The sequence below is a fragment of the Nycticebus coucang genome, chromosome 14 (assembly GCF_027406575.1).
Source record: "Nycticebus coucang isolate mNycCou1 chromosome 14, mNycCou1.pri, whole genome shotgun sequence".
In the NCBI taxonomy this organism is placed as follows: Eukaryota; Metazoa; Chordata; class Mammalia; order Primates; family Lorisidae; genus Nycticebus; species Nycticebus coucang.
The window spans coordinates 59,776,917-59,796,954 of NC_069793.1; the positions used below are offsets into that span (position 1 = coordinate 59,776,917).

Consider the following 20,038-nt stretch of genomic DNA (forward strand, 5'->3'; position numbering starts at 1 on the left):
TTCTTGTGACACATTTCCTAAGTAATCCTGCCATATATTGTGGAGCAAATAGAGACTACCCTTATAAATGGGGGTAGGGTGAGAGTGGAGGGGTTGCAGCTATTTTATCAATTAGGGACGTAGCTTTAAGGTACAGATCCTGGGCATTTTGAAGAATCCAAAATGATGAAAAATGCTTGATTTCTGAAACACATGTGTAAGGAAAATGGCAAAGTGAGCTTAATAATTTATAAATAAATGTTTAGATAATAAAACTAGGCAAAAAAGTAACTTGTTTCCTACATAGTTATCCAACAGTTAAATCTGATGAAGTTTATGTATATATTTTAATATTTGTTATGAAATTAGGAGAGTCTTATGGATTAAGATTGCATACAGACACTAAAGGCCTTAAATAATCCTTGGCCTTGGGATAGGCATTAAATAATCCTTGGCCTTGGGATAGGCATTATCAAAAAAATAGAGCTGGTTAGGACTCCCAGGAAGAAAAGAGAACACTAAGAAGAAAAGTGAGTACAGGATTTTGTCAGGAGCTGCAAGGAAGAAGTGGCTCCATTTCTCCTTAGACAGGACCAAATCTCTTCCTCATTCCCAAACCTCCTTGGTTCTATTGCTGAAGCTGACTCCCATGGTTTTGCTGTGTCCCTGGATCTTCTGTAAATGACAGAGATAATTTCTCTTCATTTTCTGTTGAGATGGGTGAGTGTTTTTCAGAGCATTTGAAGGAAGTCTGCCACGTAGTTCTGACCCAAGCTAAGTCCATGACTGGTTGGCCTGCCTGATGTTCCATCCCATAGCTCTCGAATCAGGAGTTTGAGACCCCAGATCCATCTGATAGACCTGGTCCGAGCTATTTTCCTCTCATTGGGCATTTAAATCATCCTTTTTCCTCCTAGTTCTTCCTGGGAAGAGAATTTACTTTGGTCATATTTGTATGAAGAACAAGACTTTAACATTGGCAAATATCCATTAAGGTATTTGCCTTTTGGAAAAAAAATAGGATAATGGCCAAACAGGTATATTATTAATAATAAAAGCCAAAAATAATAAACTACTTTTCTGAGCACTTTATATGAATTAACTCATTTAATCTTCATAGTTAACCTTTTGAAATTTATTGTTAGCTACATCTTCCAAATAAAAAAACTGAGCATGTATAGGTGAAGTGACTTGCCCAAGACCATCTAGTTAGCCGAGGAAGAACTGGGAAACGAACTCAGAAGTCTGGCTCCAGAACTTAACATCCTCACCTACTGACTATACTGTGTTCTTTCCAACTCAACATGGCTCCTTGTCCCCTCACTATTGTGCTGGTTATTTTTTCTCCCTCAGATGCATATTCTCTTATAGCTCTGGGAGATATTTGCTGTAAGACTTTGATATGCCTCTTTGTGCTTGTGAGTTTCCTTTTTTCTCACCCCAAACTCTTCCCTAAATGAGCCTAGAACCCTCCAAAGATTCTTGACGGAGAAGTAGCAGGGCACTGATGGAGCCCTCAGAAGCCACCGAATGGAGTAAAAGTGCTTCTCTCCATAAAGAGTAACCTCCTTCCCAAAACCTCACTAGCAGACACCTAGGCTTTACTGCCCCTTTCTCCACCCTGCCTTTGGTATTTCTGCAAATACCAGAAATGCAACCAGAGAACAAGAGTTATTTTTATCAGGACTTATGCTGGGTGTCTGTCTTATTCAGAAGGGATATGTTAATAACTGGAGGGATGGGAGAAATAGTGATGAAATAAATGTCTAATAAATTTCCTTCTAGGTAAAAATGAGTGTATTTTGTGTTGGAGTTTTTGTTTATATAAATTTGAGGCCAATGCTTTTTTGTTTTTTAAAAATAAAGGTAGAGCAATTTTACCAGTGGCCCTTCTTTGTGTTTATTTTAGCCTTTCTTCTAAGAAGAAGTTGGGTATTTAAAGGATACTGGCTTGGAGAATTTCAAATATTTACACTGCCTGGGAACTTTACTTGTCTAAATCTGGTCTTGTTCCCTTACTGGTATCCACCTGGAGTCCCATTGCTCTCTCCCCATAGCCCATGTGCTATGAGCAATTGAATGTGCATAGAGGCAGGAGGATGGACTCCTGAACTAAAGATTTCATTCCTCTGCATGCCTTCTTCTGTAGGGCTCTCTGAATACCATTATCACAAGATCCTTTTAGTGTTTATTTGGTACTTTTATACCCCCGATTCTTGCCTTACTCTCTCTATTGACCTTTTTTTCATGTTCCATTCTAGATTAGATTAATTGCTCATTCTTTTCCTAGTCCTAATAACTAGCTGACAGATGAGAACTTCAAAAGGAAACAAATATTACCTGAGAGTTGCAAAAGCTAAGACAAGAAGAGGTCTATATTTAACTTTCTTAGCAGCAGGAAAGCCTGTTTCTGAGGGTTTGGAAACTGGGGTGAAGAGGGCTGTATTAGTGGAGTCAGTGAAGGGTGGGGGTTACAGAGGTCTAGACACAAAATCAAGAGTCCCCTGATTGTGGGAGAAGCATGACAAGTTCATGAGGAGTAGGTGGCGAAATCACCACTGCTTACTGCCTTTAGAAGAAGATATGAATCTGGGACAAGGAAATACAGGCTTTACCTTTCTTCCAGATTTCCACCTGGTACTCTATTTCTATGCACAGGGAGCCACAAGTGCAAGTATCCTGTGAAATGTTCATGGCAATAGCCAGATAAACTAAATATGGTTAAATATACTCAAGTTAAAATATAGTCTACTTAATAGGTCTTAAGGAAGGAGATATATTGTTATGAACACAGGCTAATACAAAGTGGTAAGGTATTTAAGGTTAAAATTTGGAGAAACAGAAGTGGAAGGGAATGGAAATTTAGGTAAACACAGAAGAGCAAAATTGTGAGGGAAAGACAGGTACAACAAATGTAGGGGCAAATGGTGTTTGTGTGGAAATGATAGAATGAGGTCAGAAAGGTAGGGTGGGGCCAAACTCTGGGGGCAGGGTGATTGGGAGCAGGTGCAGCCTCTGTTGGTCCTTAAACTACATTGTCATAGAAGCTCTCTCTATAAATAAAGCAGCAAGGGCCAGAAGCTGTTCCTACACCCACGTGAGTATTCTCTGGGGTAACTTTCCCCTGAAGAGTCCAGCAATTTAGAAATCCATGATCTCCTTTGTAAACTCTACACATATTCAGAGGTGCCTTTTGTTACTATCACTTTCAGCCGACTCATCAGCTTCTAGGTCATCACAGAGAGGAACATAAAGTGCATCATGACTCCCATCAACCTTACCATCTTCCACCCTGCAGTGTTTGTCCTCCTTGGCATCCCTGGGTTGCAGGCTTACCACATTTGGCTGTCAATACCCCTTTGCCTCATGTACATCATGGCAGTCCTGGGGAACAGCATCCTGATCGTGGTCATCATCACAGAACGTAACCTCCATGAGCCCATGTATTTCTTCCTCTCCATGCTGGCCATCACAGATATTCTGCTGTCTACCACTACTGTGCCCAAGGCCCTAGCTATCTTTTGGCTCCATGCCCATGACATTGCTTTTGATGCCTGTGTCACCCAAGTCTTCTTTGTCCATGTGATGTTTGTGGGGGAGTCAGCCATCCTATTAGCCATGGCCTTTGACCGCTTTGTGGCCATTTGTGTCCCGCTGAGGTATACAACGGTGCTAACAAGGCCTGTTGTGGGAAGGATTGCTCTGGCCATTGTCATTCGAAGCTTCTGCATCATCTTCCCAGTGATCTTCTTGCTGAAGCGGCTGCCCTTCTGCCGAACCAACATCATCCCCCATTCCTACTGTGAGCATATTGGAGTAGCTCGCTTGGCCTGTGCTGACATCACCGTTAACATTTGGTATGGATTTTCAGTACCTATTGTCATGGTCATCTTGGATGTGATCCTCATCACCGTCTCTTACTCACAAATCCTCCAAGCAGTGTTTCGTTTGCCCTCCCAGGATGCTCGGCATAAGGCCCTCAGCACTTGTGGCTCCCACCTCTGTGTCATCCTCATGTTTTATGTTCCATCCTTCTTTACCTTATTAACCCACCGCTTTGGGCATAACATTCCTCGACATGTCCATATCCTGCTGGCCAATCTTTATGTGGTGGTACCACCAATGCTCAACCCCCTTGTCTATGGCGTGAAGACTAAGCAGATCCGGGAGGGTGTAGCCTGCTGGTTCTTAAACATCAAGAATTGGTTCTGTGCCTCCCCTCTGGGCTAATGGATCCACATAAATCTCCATGCCCAACTTCAGTAAAGAGGCTAGATGTGAAAAATATAGATTTCCTGGACTGAGAGGGCTTTTCTTTCTTCTCTTCTTTCTACTTCATCTTTCTTCAACTTTTCTATTTTTATCTTCTAGCTCTTCCTCTTTGCCTCCTTCTACCATTTCCTTTTTTTCCCTATTCTCTTTACACATTCCTCTCTACAAACTAGAAATGATGACTAAGTGTATATGCATCTGATATGAGCCTTTGTTATCCTCAGTAGACTAGATATACTCCAGAAACACAGGGGGCCGAATAGCCATGAAATGAAGTTATAAACAAATGAATAAAAATGATTATATATTTAACATTTGGAAGGATTCTATTTTTTAAAAAAATCCCCAAATGTACATTGATTCCTTGTAGAGAACTAAGTAACTTGCTACTCACTTACAATAGCAGCTGTTTTTGAAAAACAGCCATCTATCTCTTCAGCCATCTGGAAAACTCTTTTTTCTTTAAATTTCAATTTTAGAACTGTGTTTCCTGGCAGTGCCCGTAGCTCAGTGGTTAGGTTGCTGGCCACGTACACCAAGACTGGCAGGTTTGAACGCAGCCTGGGCCAGCTAAAACACCAATGACAACTGCAGCAAAAAAAAAAAAGAAAAAATAGCTGGGCATTGTGGTGGGCGCCTGTAGCCCCACCTACTTGGGAGGCTGAGGCAAGAGAATCACTTAAGCCTGAGAGTTTGAGGTTGCTGTGAGCTGGGACGCCATGGCACTCTACCAAGGGCACCAAAGTAAGACTGTCTCCAAACAAAAAACAAAAAACAAAAAAAACTGCCTTTCCTGAGAAGTGTTTCCTAATTTCTCCAAGCAAGGACACTATCTTCATGTGTCTAATACATCTTGTACAAATATACAAATGCGCACAACGAATTGTAGTATTGTTGTACACTTTGTACCCCAAATTAATTGTAAACGCCTTGAAATCAGAAGAATATTGTTCATATTTATATCCTCAGTGCATTATAAAATGCCTGGCACATAATAAAGGTTTGAAAAATGAATAGGAGCACAATTTTCTCCCCAGAGTTAGAGCATGCATCTCCATGATACACTGAAATGATCAGCTAAATTAGTCCACATAACTAGTGGTTAGTAAACCAGTTCCTCACGAAGGCAGTTTGGCATTATGGAGGACCATCACCTGCTGGTCTACAGCATTTGGCTCTGACACCTTTGCTATAACTCAGAGATCGGAGATAGATCTTCTACTTGGCTTTTGAACAGGCCCAGTTTTAGGAATTATATCACATTGTTTATGGCCAATATAGCAGAATTGGAATACTCTCTTGGAGTTCAGTCTTGACACTCATTTTTTCATACTTTTCTAGAAAAGGGCATATACATTTATTTACTCAACCACCACACTAGTGAGTTTCACATCTCTCTCTCTAATGTAGAACTCTCTTTTGAGTTTTAGACACAGAAATCCACCTATTAACTGGTTATATCTTCTAGGAAATAGAACTCCCACTCAAGCCAACTTTTCTTCCAGTATTCCTTTTCTTGGGAACTATATTATGAAGATCCCATTGACTTCACTGAGCTGGAAATCCTGGAGTCTTTCTCAATTTCTTCCTTTCAGACCTGCTTCTCAACAAGTTATTAGTTGGTAATCATAGTGATAGTATCATTAAATATGCATGTGGATGGTATTTGGAGTCATATCAGGATGCAAGTCCTGTTCTCATTGTTTTTTTCTGTGTGTCCTTGTAAAATTCATTTAACATTTTTAATCCTCAATACCTTCATAGGGTTGTTGAAAAGATTTAAGGAAATAAACTGTGTATGTGGCATTTAATAGAATCCTTAGTTCACAGTACCTGAGAAATATTAATACTGAGTTATTAATGTTAGATTTCATCTTAATTGCCTCTACCAGTTATGTATGATCTTTCTCATATTTTACCTCAGATATTGCATTCTTTTATTGACTATGATGTTTTTAATCTTTTCTACTTCAACATAAATTATAAAGTGACTTTAAGTTAGGCATTCTAAAAGCTGGAGCTCATCTGGCAACTTTTTGTCAAATACTTTGGAGGATTTTTTTTATTACTTATGGAGTGTTTTCCATGGAATGTTCTGCTAAGATAGATATCAGATATTATTGAATGTTTTATGAAAAGGTCCCATAGTCAAATAAGTCTGGAATGCTGACATTCTGTGAGTCATGCACATGGCTGGTCAAGAGAAGGTTAGAGTTTGTAGTGTTGCTTCACATTTCTGTGACCATAGATGTCTGTATTCATGTCCATTTAACTTTTGCTGATGGTGTTCCAATTTACATCTCTAAGATAACTGAGTGTTCTGTTGACAACAGTGTTCAAACCACTGTACTACAGAGTAAATTCTAAGCTAAGCATTAATTTAATAATCTAGTCCTTACTTTTCTATCACTATCTCAAAACACAGTGCTATAGAATAATACATTAATATATAAAATAGTAATATTAATAATAGTCACAATAAGAGCTAATGTTTGCTGAGAGATTACTCTATGCCAGAAACCATGTTAAATGTGCTTCTGCATTATCTCATTTAATCCAGATACAGGGTTATTAGATAGTGTTATTATTATGTTTGTTTAGTACACAGGGGTAACCAAGGCTCAGAGAGGATAAATGATTAAGGTCACACATCAGGCAAATGGTAAAGAACTGATGTCAATTCCTTTTGAAGTCTTCACCAATCCCCTCAAGGTGAAGTAAGAGATAATCACCTTATCCTCTGGGTCTCCACAGCAGTCAACTGAATATTAATACTCTATGAAACCATCAGAGCTTGAGTTCGGTGAGGACAGAGATTATGTTTTACTCATCATTATAGTTATACTATTTAGTGTATGTAGAAGGTAAACATATGTATATTTATGGATTGAAATGTTGGTGAGGTGATTGACCTCTGGACCCTTCATTGTTAAATATTACCTAATTTATTATTGAAATCACTAAAACATACACACACATACTTAACTCCTCCTGATCTACCATTTCTTTTATCTTTCCACATGTTACTATATATATTGAGTTCTAGCAGGTATATAGACTGGGTTTATCAACTCTATTGCATTCTGTGTTCATCTGTTAGAGAAGTGGAGCCATTAGCAGGTGCCGTATGTGCAGGGTGCTGCAGAGAGGACAGTTAGATTACCTACACTCTCTGGTCCTGATCTCTGGAGACTGGTTCTGCTAGGGTCTTCTTCTGTCTAATTAGATCAGATACTCCCTAAAGACATGATTGGATAGAAGCTAGCTCCTCAATTCCTAAGGATGAGGTACAAATACTGTCCTGATTCTCACTAGAGTCTGCATCTGAGAGCTTCTTTCCTAAGCTAGGAAAGAACTTTCTCTTCAACTGGGGTAAGTTTCTTGGCAGAGAACACGTGTTTGGTTTCTGAGATTTTTCTTTTCCTAGAATATACACAATAGATTGTTGATTCAGAAAAGATCTTCTCAAGTCTTCTGGATAGTGAAGCATAAGTACACATTGTCTAATATTCACCTCTTGACATCTGGAACTGCTGCAAGACATTTCTGCTATGCAAGGATGGAACTGCGATGAGTTTTTGTTTTCTTAGACTATTAAAGTAGTTTACAAATATTGAAATATTGGAAAGTAGATCTATTAAAACTCATAAAACTATAATAAATTTAAATACTTTATATAAAATTAGAATTTATTGTTATTTTACTAGCTTACTGGAAGAAACTCAGCAGTAATATTTTCTAAATAAAATTGTGTGCTATTAAAAATATATAATAACCTATATAAGGGCTCCTAATTTTCCTTTTGCCTCAGGCTTTAAATATGGCTCAGTATAGCATTGTCAGACCCTGTCTTTATTTAAAATTTTGATGTTTTGTTCATCATGGACTTTTTGCATTCATATTCATTTATAAAAACATTTTATTAAAACATTATTTATCTTGATTACTGTGCTTTTTGGTATCCACATAGATTTTGCACATAAGGTAAGTTCCACACTCAACTCACCTTATTTCTGGTCCTAGGAGAGTCAACACCTGAGTGGCTAAGAGAGGTATAAAGAAAAGAAGTTTCGGATTATGTCTTGAATTTTTAGATAAACCTGAAACTAAAAATATATCTCAGTTATAGGAGAAAGACATCTTTGTGCTCAAGCCAAAATGGAGTTGGTGTCCTGATACACAGACAGAAAAAGGAATTACCTGCTGATACACAGACAAAAAAAAGGGAATTACCTTGTACCTTTTAATCTTCAATTTTTCTTTTTCAAAATTTATATGCCATGATTAATACTTTTTTACTTTTAAAGGGAACAGAATATTCCATTATTATATGTACCACAGTTTATTTATTGTCCTATTGATGCATATGGGAATTGTAACAATTTCTTCTGCTATTGCAACTATGTAGCCATAAATGTTCTTATAGATCTATGCCCATTTCTTGTGCTATAATTTCAGCAGGTAGGTGCCCAAAGTGAAATTATTGGATTAAAGATTTGCACAATTAAAATTCTTAATAGCTGCTGTCAAAGTGCTTTGTAAAATGGGTCTATCAAGTTACCTGCCACCAGCAATGGGGATGAAGTGTTTTCCTTATGTTTTACAATCTCATAGAAGAACTATGATATTAATGCTGATTTTCATTTCTTTAAAATTTGTAAGGTTGAGAATCTATATGTATACTAGCCATCTGTTTTACTTGTGGTGTGAATTGCCTGTTTTGATTCTTTGCATATTTTCTAATTTTTCCCTTATACAAACTTCGATCGTTTATTATAAATGCATTAGCTTTTGTCTATTATGTGTTTTGTAATTTTTTCTTCTAGAATTATTGTTCATTTTTGATTACATTTTTATATACTTGCATCATTCAATTGTTACTTTCTATGAAATTTAGTTTTCTTATCTTACTCAGAGTATCTTTCCAATCCTCAGAGTATTTTCCCATATTTTCTACTAAGGGTTTAAATATTTAAATTTTAACATATTTTTACAATTTTATTTTTAAAATGTACATCTGTAATTTATCTGAAATTTGTATTTGTTGAATGAAAGCTGCTTTTATTCTCTTGCAAAAATAACGTAGTTCAATATCACAATGCAATTAATAGAATAGTCTTCCTTTCCTCACTAAATTGAAATGCTGATTTTTCACATTTAAAATTGCAAATGTATTTTTATAAGTTTCTGAGATCTCTAATAAGTTGTTCTGACCCATTCAAATGCTAAATAACTAGAATTAATTTAGTGTTTCTCTTCAAGGCATCATGCTGGGCAGTTTATAGATAGCATGTAATTTAATTCTTACATAATAAGTATGAATAGTTTAAGAGATCAGGTTAGATTTCTGAGATATGAAAACCTTGCCTTTTCCCAATAATCAGAAGAAGCCTGGGATTGAACATAAGGAAGCCTTCTCATATTATAAATATTTAAGCTATGAATTGGAAGATCAGTAGGACTAACAAATACCAAAGGTAGGAAAGTATGTTCCCAGGTTATGATAAAAGCTTGAGAAAAGTCATGAAAGTTGGAAAATTCAGGTTTTGTGTGGAGAATGGATTGTATGGGTAATCTTATTTAGCTTTGTTAGAGTGCATAAAAGTGATTAAAACTGAAGAAGAGAGTAATGTTGGGATTGTGAGGGGCTTTGCATGCTTGAGAAGTTTGGATTCATGTCAATAAATCATTATATTAGAGTTGTAAGAAAATACAGTATGATTTTTGTTTTGGGCACACCATTCAGACTGCAGCATGGGTGATAAATTTGAAGAGGCTGAGGGTGGAAAGCTAGCAGATGGGGAAATCAGATTATTTTTGGATGCTGTTGCGTCAAAACAGGTAAAGGATGATTAAAGCTTGAGCAAGAGGTATAAGTGAGAATAGACAGGTATGTATAAATTCTAGGCATTGCTGAAATATGACCAGAAACATTTGTTTATATTTATATTTGCAATGATAATGTGCTAAGTTATTGACTAACATTATATGCTATCAGTTCATTAGTGATTGATGCAATGATATAATGTTCAGCTTTTGGTGGAACTTATAGCTGGCTTTGCCTACTGACTCTCACTTTCTTTAGTCTTCATAGAGAAACTCCAAAAACAGGCATGTTTTGTGCTAATATTACAACATTTCATCCTGCTGTGTTCATCCTACTTGGCATCCCAGGACTAGAGCAATACCACATCTGGCTTTCTATTCCCTTCTGCCTCATGTACATCACTGCAGTCTTGGGAAATGGAGCCCTCATTCTTGTTGTCCTCAGTGAACGCACCCTGCATGAACCCATGTATGTCTTCCTATCCATGCTGGCTGGCACTGACATCCTGCTGTCTACAACCACGGTGCCCAAGGCCCTGGCTATCTTCTGGTTCCATGCTGGGGAGATAACCTTTGATGCTTGCATTACCCAGATGTTTTTCATTCATACTGCCTTTGTGGCTGAGTCAGGAATCTTGCTGGCCATGGCATTTGACCGCTATGTGGCCATTTGTACTCCCCTGAGATACACAGCCATTTTAACTCCTATGGTAATTGGAAAACTAACTCTGGCTATCTGGGGACGGAGCATTGGGACCATTTTTCCTATCATTTTCCTGCTGAAGAGGCTGCCATACTGTAGGACTAATGTCATCCCCCACTCCTACTGTGAGCACATTGGGGTGGCCCGATTGGCCTCTGCTGACATTACTGTCAATATTTGGTATGGCTTCTCGGTGCCCATGGCATCAGTTTTGGTAGATGTTGCACTCATTGGTGTTTCCTATACTTTGATCCTCCAAGCTGTGTTTAGACTTCCTTCCCAGGATGCCCGGCACAAGGCTCTCAATACCTGTGGTTCTCACGTTGGGGTTATTCTCCTCTTCTTTATACCATCTTTTTTTACTTTCTTGACCCACCGCTTTGGCAAGAATATCCCCCACCATGTCCACATCCTTCTGGCAAATCTCTATGTATTAGTTCCCCCCCTGCTTAACCCCATCATCTATGGAGCAAAGACCAAACAAATCAGAGACAGTATGGCTCGCATGTTATCTATTGTGGGGAAGTCTTAAGACAGCTCATGGTTTCTTCTTAGTTTTCTGCTAGTAGGAGAAAAGAGAATTTATCAACCAAATTCCCAAGTTTAGGCACTTGGGAATTGTGTTGTAGCAAAAAGCACTTGGGCTTTGAAATAAAATATATTTGGATTCAAATTCTGGCTCTCTTCTTTCCTTTTCTTATTTTTTCCTTATGACAAAAACAAATTTTAATATTTAGTTTATTTTAAACTAAATTAGTGCATGTAGTGATGCTTATACCCACTGTGCAGAAAGGGCTCTGGAGAGATGTTCATAGCAGCATACATCTGTGGCCTGGAGGCTCCAGGGCAGCCAATATTGCTTCATCAAATACATTTCAGATCTATATGTGTATGGCAGAACACTCCACATACTTGACAGACTTCAAGTCACAGGTCAGCTTTTCAGCACTCTCTGGAGTAATAGGCTTCTTTTTATTCTGGGCAAGTTTCTCAATAGTAGAGAGGGACACCTCTGAGATCAGTTTGTTTCCTAACAAGTAAGAAAGGAATCTTTGGACAGTGGTGATTTATCTCAAGTACTCATTTTTCTTTCACCTTTTTGAATCAGGATAGAGACCACTGAAAAACAGACTAAAAATACATCTGTTTGTGGAAAACCGAGTGGTCCTAACCTATCATAATCCTTTGTTGGTATCAAAAAGCCCAAGAGTGTAAGGCTCTCTACCAATCACAACTGTGACAGCATATAGTAAAAAGCGATGGGTACATATTCAGATAGAACCTTGTTTGTTGTGTAGGATACCAGGAGACATGTTTTAGAAATAGCACCATCACCCACGACAAGACACTAAACTGTCTGCATTGTGGAAATTTGTTTCTTCTTGAAGTATTTCAAATCTGAGTTGACCTCAGCTTCTCCACCTGGACATTGGCAGCACTATGTAGGGTCTCAGCTGCTAGGCAGGGATGCACCCTTGATGCTGGCTCTCTTTCTGATTTTCGAAAATCATGGGGAAGTTGCAATCTTTTAGAAATTTAGTCCTTACCTGTAAAAATCTAACTACCATATCTGTACTCTAACATTTATATGAGGATTAAATTAAATATATAAACTATTTTGCACATTGCCTAGTATTATACGAGATCTCAATCTTAGTGTTTATTATAATTCTAACTTGAAGTTTGTCTCATGAGGAAGACATATTACATTTGATGTACATAAAATTTCTAATATTTTCAGAGGCTCCTCTGTCTTCTCCTGCTTGCCTTCCAAGACTATACCATGATCATCATCATCTACAACATTATTGTCATTATTACAAGTTTGTTGTGCAAATTAAATTAGGTAAAAAGTATGAAAGTTTTTTAAAAAAAACTAATATACTATCATCATTATTATATTTTCAAAAATCCCTTTACTCATTCAGGAAGCGGGCCAAGTGACACACACACAGGCACTACCAATAGAGTGCTGAGGGTCTGAGTTAAACATCTTAACCAAGAACAAGTTATCAGGTCACATTAATAACAGAAAACTTGATATTTTATACAATTATTCAGATGTTAAAAAGATGAAGAAAGCTAATATTCTATAATTTTATGACCTTTTATTGTCTATGCCTTTTCCTAATCAGAGCCAGTTGTATGGCCTTAATTTCCATTTTTAAATTATGGTAATGGTGACTTCCAAATTGATATCTCTAGCCCAGTCTTTCCTGTTGATATCCATATTCATATATTCAACTATTTCTTGACATCTTCAGTTGTAAATTTAGCAGGTTTCTCAAAATAAACGTCTGTATAAAGGAGAACTTGGGCTATGAAGCTGTAACAAATCATAAAATTTGAGTGAAATAGCAAAACAAAGGTCATTCTTCTTTGAAAGTGTAGTGTGTGTCAGTAGGATTTCTTCTCCATTTGGTGGCTCAAGAATCCTTGATCCCTCCATCTTTTGACGTTTGTCATATCAGCATACATTTTTCAGTTTCCAAAACAGGGAAAAAGAAACTTGAGGCCAATAATTATGATATCCACATATGATGGAGTACTACTAGCAGTACTACTGAGTAGTATTAGAGTGCTACTAAGCCATAGAAATGAATTAATATCTTTTGCAACAATCTAGATGGAACTGAAGACCATTCTCCTAACTGAGGAATGGAAAAACAAACACCACATGTACTCACAATTAAATTGGGACTAACTGATCAGCACTCAGGTGCACAGATGGAAATAAAACTCAGTGTAAATGAAGTGGGTGAAACGGATGAAATCATGCCTAACAGGTACAATATACACTAACTGGGTGAGGGGAACACTTATAACTTTGACAAACAGTACAAAAGCAATCCCTATTTGTATCCACGTAATATTCTGGAAAAAAACAATACTGATCAAGAACTTCAATAAGAAGGTGAGCCTCATTAAAGAAACAGAAATCCATGGCTTCAGAAAAGTGTGAGGAGCAGGTGCTGAATAGTCCTCAGCAAATCCCTGAGGCCAATGGCCTCAGCATAGAAAAGGACTTTTAAGAGGCCCGAGCCATATAGATTGCAGCCCCTGCAAGCTTGAACTTGAATTGTGCATGTGTGGGTTTGCCCAGGCTGTCACAGAATCCAAAGATTAAACATTCAGAAAAAATTTCTTTTGAATACAGACCTCTTAGTCTTCAAAGATAGAATGATATTTACTTCATTTTATTTTGAAAAGCAAGGCAACTGAGTACTCATGAATTTCTTGCTTTAATTTATCATTATTAGCACTAAGTAGATACTTCAAGATGGGCTGCTCCAAACCAACTGAGTTCTGTGTCCCTGTGTGATGGGGAGTCACAGTATTTCTTGCACCCTAACAATGAACAGAAGTCAAATAATGTATCAAATCACAATTATGTTAAGATTACAAAAGATTTTAGGTTGTAAAGTAACCTAATAAAATAAAATCCAAATTCAGTCAGGCTTTCCTAAAAGAACCAAAAAAGTTATGAAAGAATAGATACAGCAGACAGAAATGATACTCAGTATTTGCAACATTTAAAAGCGGAGGGAAGTGTTTTGAGGCTCACAAGACAAATTTTTTTTTTTTTTTTTTTGTTATTGTTGGGAATTCATTGAGGGTACAATAAACCAGATTACACTGATTGCATTTGTTAGGCAAAGTCCCTCTTGCAATCCTGTCTTGCCCCAGAAAGGTTTGGCACACACCAAGGCCTCACCCACCTCCCTCCTTCCCTCTCTCTCCTTTTCCTTTCCCCACCCCTCCCTCCTTTCTTTCTCTACTCTCCCCTTCCCCCACCCCCACTGTGACCTTAATTATCATTAATTGTTCTCATATCAAAATTGAGTACATAGTATACATGCTTCTCCATTCTTGTGATGCCTTACTAAGAATAATGTCTTCCACTTCCATCCAAGTTAATACAAAGAATGTAAAGTCTCCATTTTTTAAAATGGCTGAATAGTATTCCATGGTGTACATACCACAGCTTGTTAATCCATTCCTGGGTTGGTGGGCAGTTAGGCTGTTGCCACATTTTGGCGATTGTAAATTGGGCTGCAATAAACAGACTAGTACAAGTGTCTTTATGATAAAAAGGATTTTTTTCCTTCTGGGTAGATGCCCAGTAATGGGATTGCAGGATCAAATGGGAGGTCTAGCTTGAGTGCTTTGAGGTTTCTCCATACTTCCTTCCAAAAAAGTTGTATTAGTTTGCAGTCCTACCAGCAGTGTAAAAGTGTTCCCTTCTCTCCACATCCACGCCTGCATCTGCAGTTTTGAGATTTTGTGATGTGGGCCATTCTCACTGGGGTTAGATGGTATCTAAGGGTAGTTTTGATTTGCATTTCTCTAATAGAGAGGGATGATGAACATTTTTTCATATGTTTGTTAGCCATTCGTCTATCTTCTTTAGAGAGGGTTCTATTCATGTCTCTTGCCCATTGATACATGGGATTGTTGGCTTTTTTCATGTGTATTAATTTGAGTTCTCTATAGATCCTAGTTATCAAGCTTTTGTCCGATTCAAAATATGCAAATATCCTTTCCCATTGTGTAGGTTGTCTATTTGCTTTGGTTGTAGTCTATTGGGGGAAAAACCAAATAATGGGGGTAGAAACACTAGCAAAAATGAAGCTCTAATTATTGAAAAAGGCAACAATGGGAAATTGTATTTCAACTAGAAAAATGGCAAAAGAAAAGAAATACAAAAAAGAAAAGAAAAATCTATTGGGAAAAGGTTGAAATTAAAAAACAAAACAACAACAACAAAAACAACGAACAAACAAAACCCCAAAAAAACACAAAAAACAAAGCAGTATATATATTTTGTTGAATATTGTCTGGGCAACAGGTGATCTTCTGGGGTATGAGATGTTAATCCCAGTGCTGATATGACTGGAGGCCTCTGCTGATTTCTCAAACCCTGCAGGGTGGAGACCCTAAATCTCTCTTTAGCCCTCTTAAAAGGCACTTTAAATTTCTACACTTGGCTAAGCAGTAGCTTTCCCAGGAAAGCACTTGTCGCTGGGATCTCTTCTTAAGTGGCTATCCCCTTACCCAGAGTGCCAAAACCAGTCTCACTCTGTCCCTGAGGGTTAAGGTTGTAAGGCAGCTCAGACCCTGTCTTTAGGCTGCTCAGTCATTAGATTAATAGCTCCCACCAATCCTTACTCTGTGCCCTGAGGGCGGAGCTTGCTGGGGCAGTTCTCTCACAATGGCTCCAGGTGGCCCACAGCCGAACACTACTAGCTCCGTGCAGCTCAGCGGCTCAGTCTGGGGCCCTAGACAACACTCAAAGTTCTCTGCATTCCTGCCCAAGCTCTCCCAAGGAAGTTCAACTGAGTGCCAAGTCCAAAAGCACCAAAAGCTCACAGGTAAGACCTTTCCAGTTTGCAGTCTCACTGCTGCTGTACTTATAGTTGCCGGTGGGATTAGACTGAACAAACACATGCAACCACTTGCCAGTTTTCCACTGCTTTTCTCCTCCTCTTGGGATCCAGAAGTCTCTTGCTAACTCCCTGTGTCCTCAAAGGGATGATTATAGACATATCCCACTAGCCAGAAATGCCTGGAATCTTGTCTCCCCAGACTCACGGTGCCCAGTTGCAAGGAAGCTGCTACTTGAACGCCATCTTGCTCCTCCCAAACTGACAAATTGTTATTTGCTTTGATTGTCATACTAGGATTTCATTAACTTACAACCTCATGTATTCTTTCCTCAAGGCTATGTAAAAAATATTTCTTTGCAGTTCACTTAATAACAGACCCTAAAAGTATAAAGCAAAAACTGATGGAATTTAAAGGAGAAATAAACAATAATAGTAAGAGACTTCAACATTCCACTTTTAATAACAGAATAACAGAAGATTCCCAACCTCAAAGACTGTGAGGGAACAAATTCATGTTATTTGAAGCTGCCCATTCTAAGGTATTTTGTTATGGCAGTCCAAGCTAAGGCAGATTTTGGTATTGAAAAGTCAGGTAGGAGAGGTGGAGCATGATGGCGGACAGGACGAAAGTGTAGCCCACCTCTCCCAAGCCACCAGGTGACAGGAAAGGCAGTCTGGACCTTCCCTGTGTGTGGATTATTGGAGTGAACAGACAGCTGGACATGCCCAGCGAACTGGCAGTTTGCTATATATGAGGGGTAATTTAAAATCACAGACTCTGTTGTAGAGATTCTTCCCTGCTCGGCTGTGCCGGCCAGCAGGCCCCTCCCCTACGGAGGTCAGCAGCTTGTAAATGCTGACAAAATCCAATTGACAAATAATTAATCCTGAACTGAGGGAGGCATCCGAAAGGAGAGCCACTCAAAACCACAGGGAGCTGGGCAAACTGTTGGACAATTGAAGGGAAGGGATCCTGCCCGGGAAACAGACATTTTGAACTACCCAAAAGGGCGGGCACCTTTCCCCCAGGTGTTGGAGGGAGCTGGCGGTTCAGGCTGCACAGCGAACTGGCGGGCGCCCATCCAAAACTCTGAACCATAAAACTCAGAATAAATCCCCCGAGCGCTCCAACCACGGGAACCAGCTTGAAGCCTAGGACCCGGCTTTGGCTTCTGGAGCCACGAAGCTACTGAAGCTGCGGACCGGCTTTGGCTGCTGAAGCCCCAGGAACCAGCTACAGGAGATAGAGCCGTGAGCCCGCCAACAACCACGCGAACTCAACACCACTCCCCTTATGCCCGATTGCAGTCGCCAGTTTGCGGGGAAACCTGGGAACAGAGTGGAGGGACTTAGGAAGCGTGGACACCTGCACTGAGTGAGAAGGTCGGTCACAAATGCTGTCTGGAAAAGAACAGCCGAGGTTGCACAATTCTTAGGCGACAAGCTTTTATGGAAACTTTCTTATGTAAGAAATTCTTGCACAATTCTTACGACGACCTTTACGGAAACTTCCAAAATGCGATGGAAGGTGGTTACCATGGTAACGGTATAAACTGTAAACCAGGTATAAGTCTCGGAACCACTCACAGCGCCACCTGGTGTCCAGAAAGTATATTGCAGTATGAATATATTCCTACGAAAGTTGATCCCTACAGCAGACATATAGATATTTATAGGTATATTTCTACACACAAGAATATTTTTGTAGTTGGTGCCTTTTTTTTTTTTGTTTTGTTTTTGGTTTTTGTGGGTTTTTTTGTTGTTGTTGTTTTGTTTTTGTCTGATGTTTCCTCAACATTTTCTTAGAGGAGATTTCGATAATTTTTTATTATTACTTTTTATATAGATATATTTTTTATTTCTGTCTTCTAATTTTAATTTCTTCTTTCTTCTCATTTAACATTCCTTCTAACACCACTTTTCTCTCTCTTTTTTTTCCTTTCTTTCAATTATTTTACGATTATCACTATTTTTATTGCAGTTGTTCTTATATTGCTGTTGTCGTGGCTGTTGCTTGTATGTTTGTGTGTTTCCGTCTGTCTCTGTATCTATGGGCCCATGTGCCTGGTAACCTTTGTATCTGTTTATTTGTTCATTTGGTCTCAATGACCTTGGTGTTACGACCTGCAGCCCTGAGCCCCTAACACTCCCCTCCACTCTCTGGAGTGATCTGGAGACCTGCCCCCCCAGGAGTCCAGATTCTTGGGTGAACTCTCAAGAGGTGTAGACCAGAACTGGACTGCAGCTGGCCAGTGCTGACTCTGTAGCAAAGGAGCGAGAAGACGACGGTCGGCTGAGAGGGAATTACACTGGAGCGGTGGTGACCCGAGGTGCAGAGCAACAGTCGTCTTCAGCAATAACAAGGCCCACCCCCAGATATCCCATAGCCTCTCCTCCTGTCTTCCTGGGCAACCAGATGAGGCTGAGCATCTTCTCAGATGGCAACCACCATGGAACAGACCTGGGACTGAAACACAGGCCCCGTGAGTAAAGGGTTTTCCTGAGATGCTACCGACCTGGGTGGAACACGGGGACTAGAAAACACACCCGCAGAGCTGGGAAACTCCTAGGGTGGGGCTGATCCAGAGTACCACTCTACTGAGCCTAAGACGCACCTGGCCCTTAGGGGATCACCAGCCTATAGACAAAGGAGGCCAAGAGGCTACAGCCAACAACTGATCGTGCTGCAAATACAAACCCGCAGGACTAGAGACAGGGCCTGAGGCACAGGTTCTGGGAACTCAAATCAGCCTCTCCTCTACAGAGGAATCTGGCAAGGTCAGAAACAAACTCTCACAGGGTTGTTCCCTTCACTCAGTAACATAAACTAAGGGTGGGGCTGGAACTGAGTGAACACCTCCAGCCTCTATCAAGTGCCCGAGGTTGACAGGCCACACCACCCCCTGCTGGATAAAGACAGAGAATAGTGGCCTAGTTGAGCAGACACAGACTACCCTGTGACTTAGGCAGGTGCAAACCCCTGGAGTATCTGCTTACTGCAGACAACTGACTGGGTCACAGCCCTGTGGGGCTAGCAGCGACTGGGTGTGACAGAGCTGCAAGGTGGGGAAGGAGGCATCAATCTTCCCAGACTGATCTATTTACTGGTGGCTTTCATGCGTGGGCAGCACTGGAGCAAGACATTTTAGAGCAGTCACCAGACCCCTGTGATCCACTTCCCAGGGACCTCTTGAACTCTCCAACCCGAGGCAGCTGCTGACTGAGACAATTGACTTGGACCTTTTGAACTGAGTCACTCACCTGGGGACTATCCAGGTGGTGCCCTGGGTGTGTGGTTATAGGAAGGTTTGATTTCCCTTTTCCATTTGTTGACTGTGGTGCGTGGGGTGACTTAATTGCTGGTATTTCTCCACAGCTGAGACTTCAACCCAGAGTAACTGTTTCACTAGGGTCACATAGAAACCATCTGAAAACAAGTCAAAACCACTTAGCCCCTCTACACCAAACAGGGCCCCAGTTTCTCAGGCCACAGCACTGTACGGGTCCTCGACAAAACACCAGAGGAAAATCAAAGGGAGTAAAACAATCATGGGGTGGAATCAGCGGAAAAACTCTGGTAACATGAATAACCAGAATAGATCAACCCCCCCCCACCAAGGAAAGACAAGGCAGATGTAATTGAAGATCCCATTCACAAACAACTGGCTGAGATGTCAGAAATAGAATTCAGAATTTGGATGGAAAACAAGATTAACAAAATGGAATTAGGAATTTGTGGAGAAATTCAAAAGCTGTCTCAAGAATTTAACGAATTTAAAGACAAAACCACCAAAGACTTAGACACACTGAAACAAGAATTTGCAGCCCTCAAAGATATGAAAAATACACTAGAATCCCTTAGCAACAGAAT

General features: G+C 39.7%; 2 protein-coding genes across 2 annotated transcripts; both read left to right on the top strand.

Moving 5' to 3' along the window:
• The first annotated feature begins 3,240 nt into the window (after positions 1-3,240).
• Positions 3,241-4,209, top strand: LOC128565856 (olfactory receptor 52B2). The gene has a single exon (XM_053562587.1). It carries the CDS (start codon positions 3,241-3,243, stop codon positions 4,207-4,209), a length of 969 nt encoding a protein of 322 aa, XP_053418562.1.
• A 6,155-nt stretch (positions 4,210-10,364) lies between these two features.
• LOC128565736 (olfactory receptor 52B2-like) lies at positions 10,365-11,312 on the top strand. Its single transcript, XM_053562437.1, has one exon. The coding sequence runs from the start codon at positions 10,365-10,367 to the stop codon at positions 11,310-11,312; it is 948 nt and encodes a 315-aa protein (XP_053418412.1).
• The last annotated feature ends 8,726 nt before the right edge of the window (positions 11,313-20,038 follow it).

Excerpts from the sequence above, each read along its gene's own strand:
- LOC128565856 (XM_053562587.1), top strand. The coding sequence starts at position 3,241 with ATGACTCCCATCAACCTTACCATCTTCCACCCTGCAGTGTTTGTCCTC.
- LOC128565736 (XM_053562437.1), top strand. The coding sequence starts at position 10,365 with ATGTTTTGTGCTAATATTACAACATTTCATCCTGCTGTGTTCATCCTA.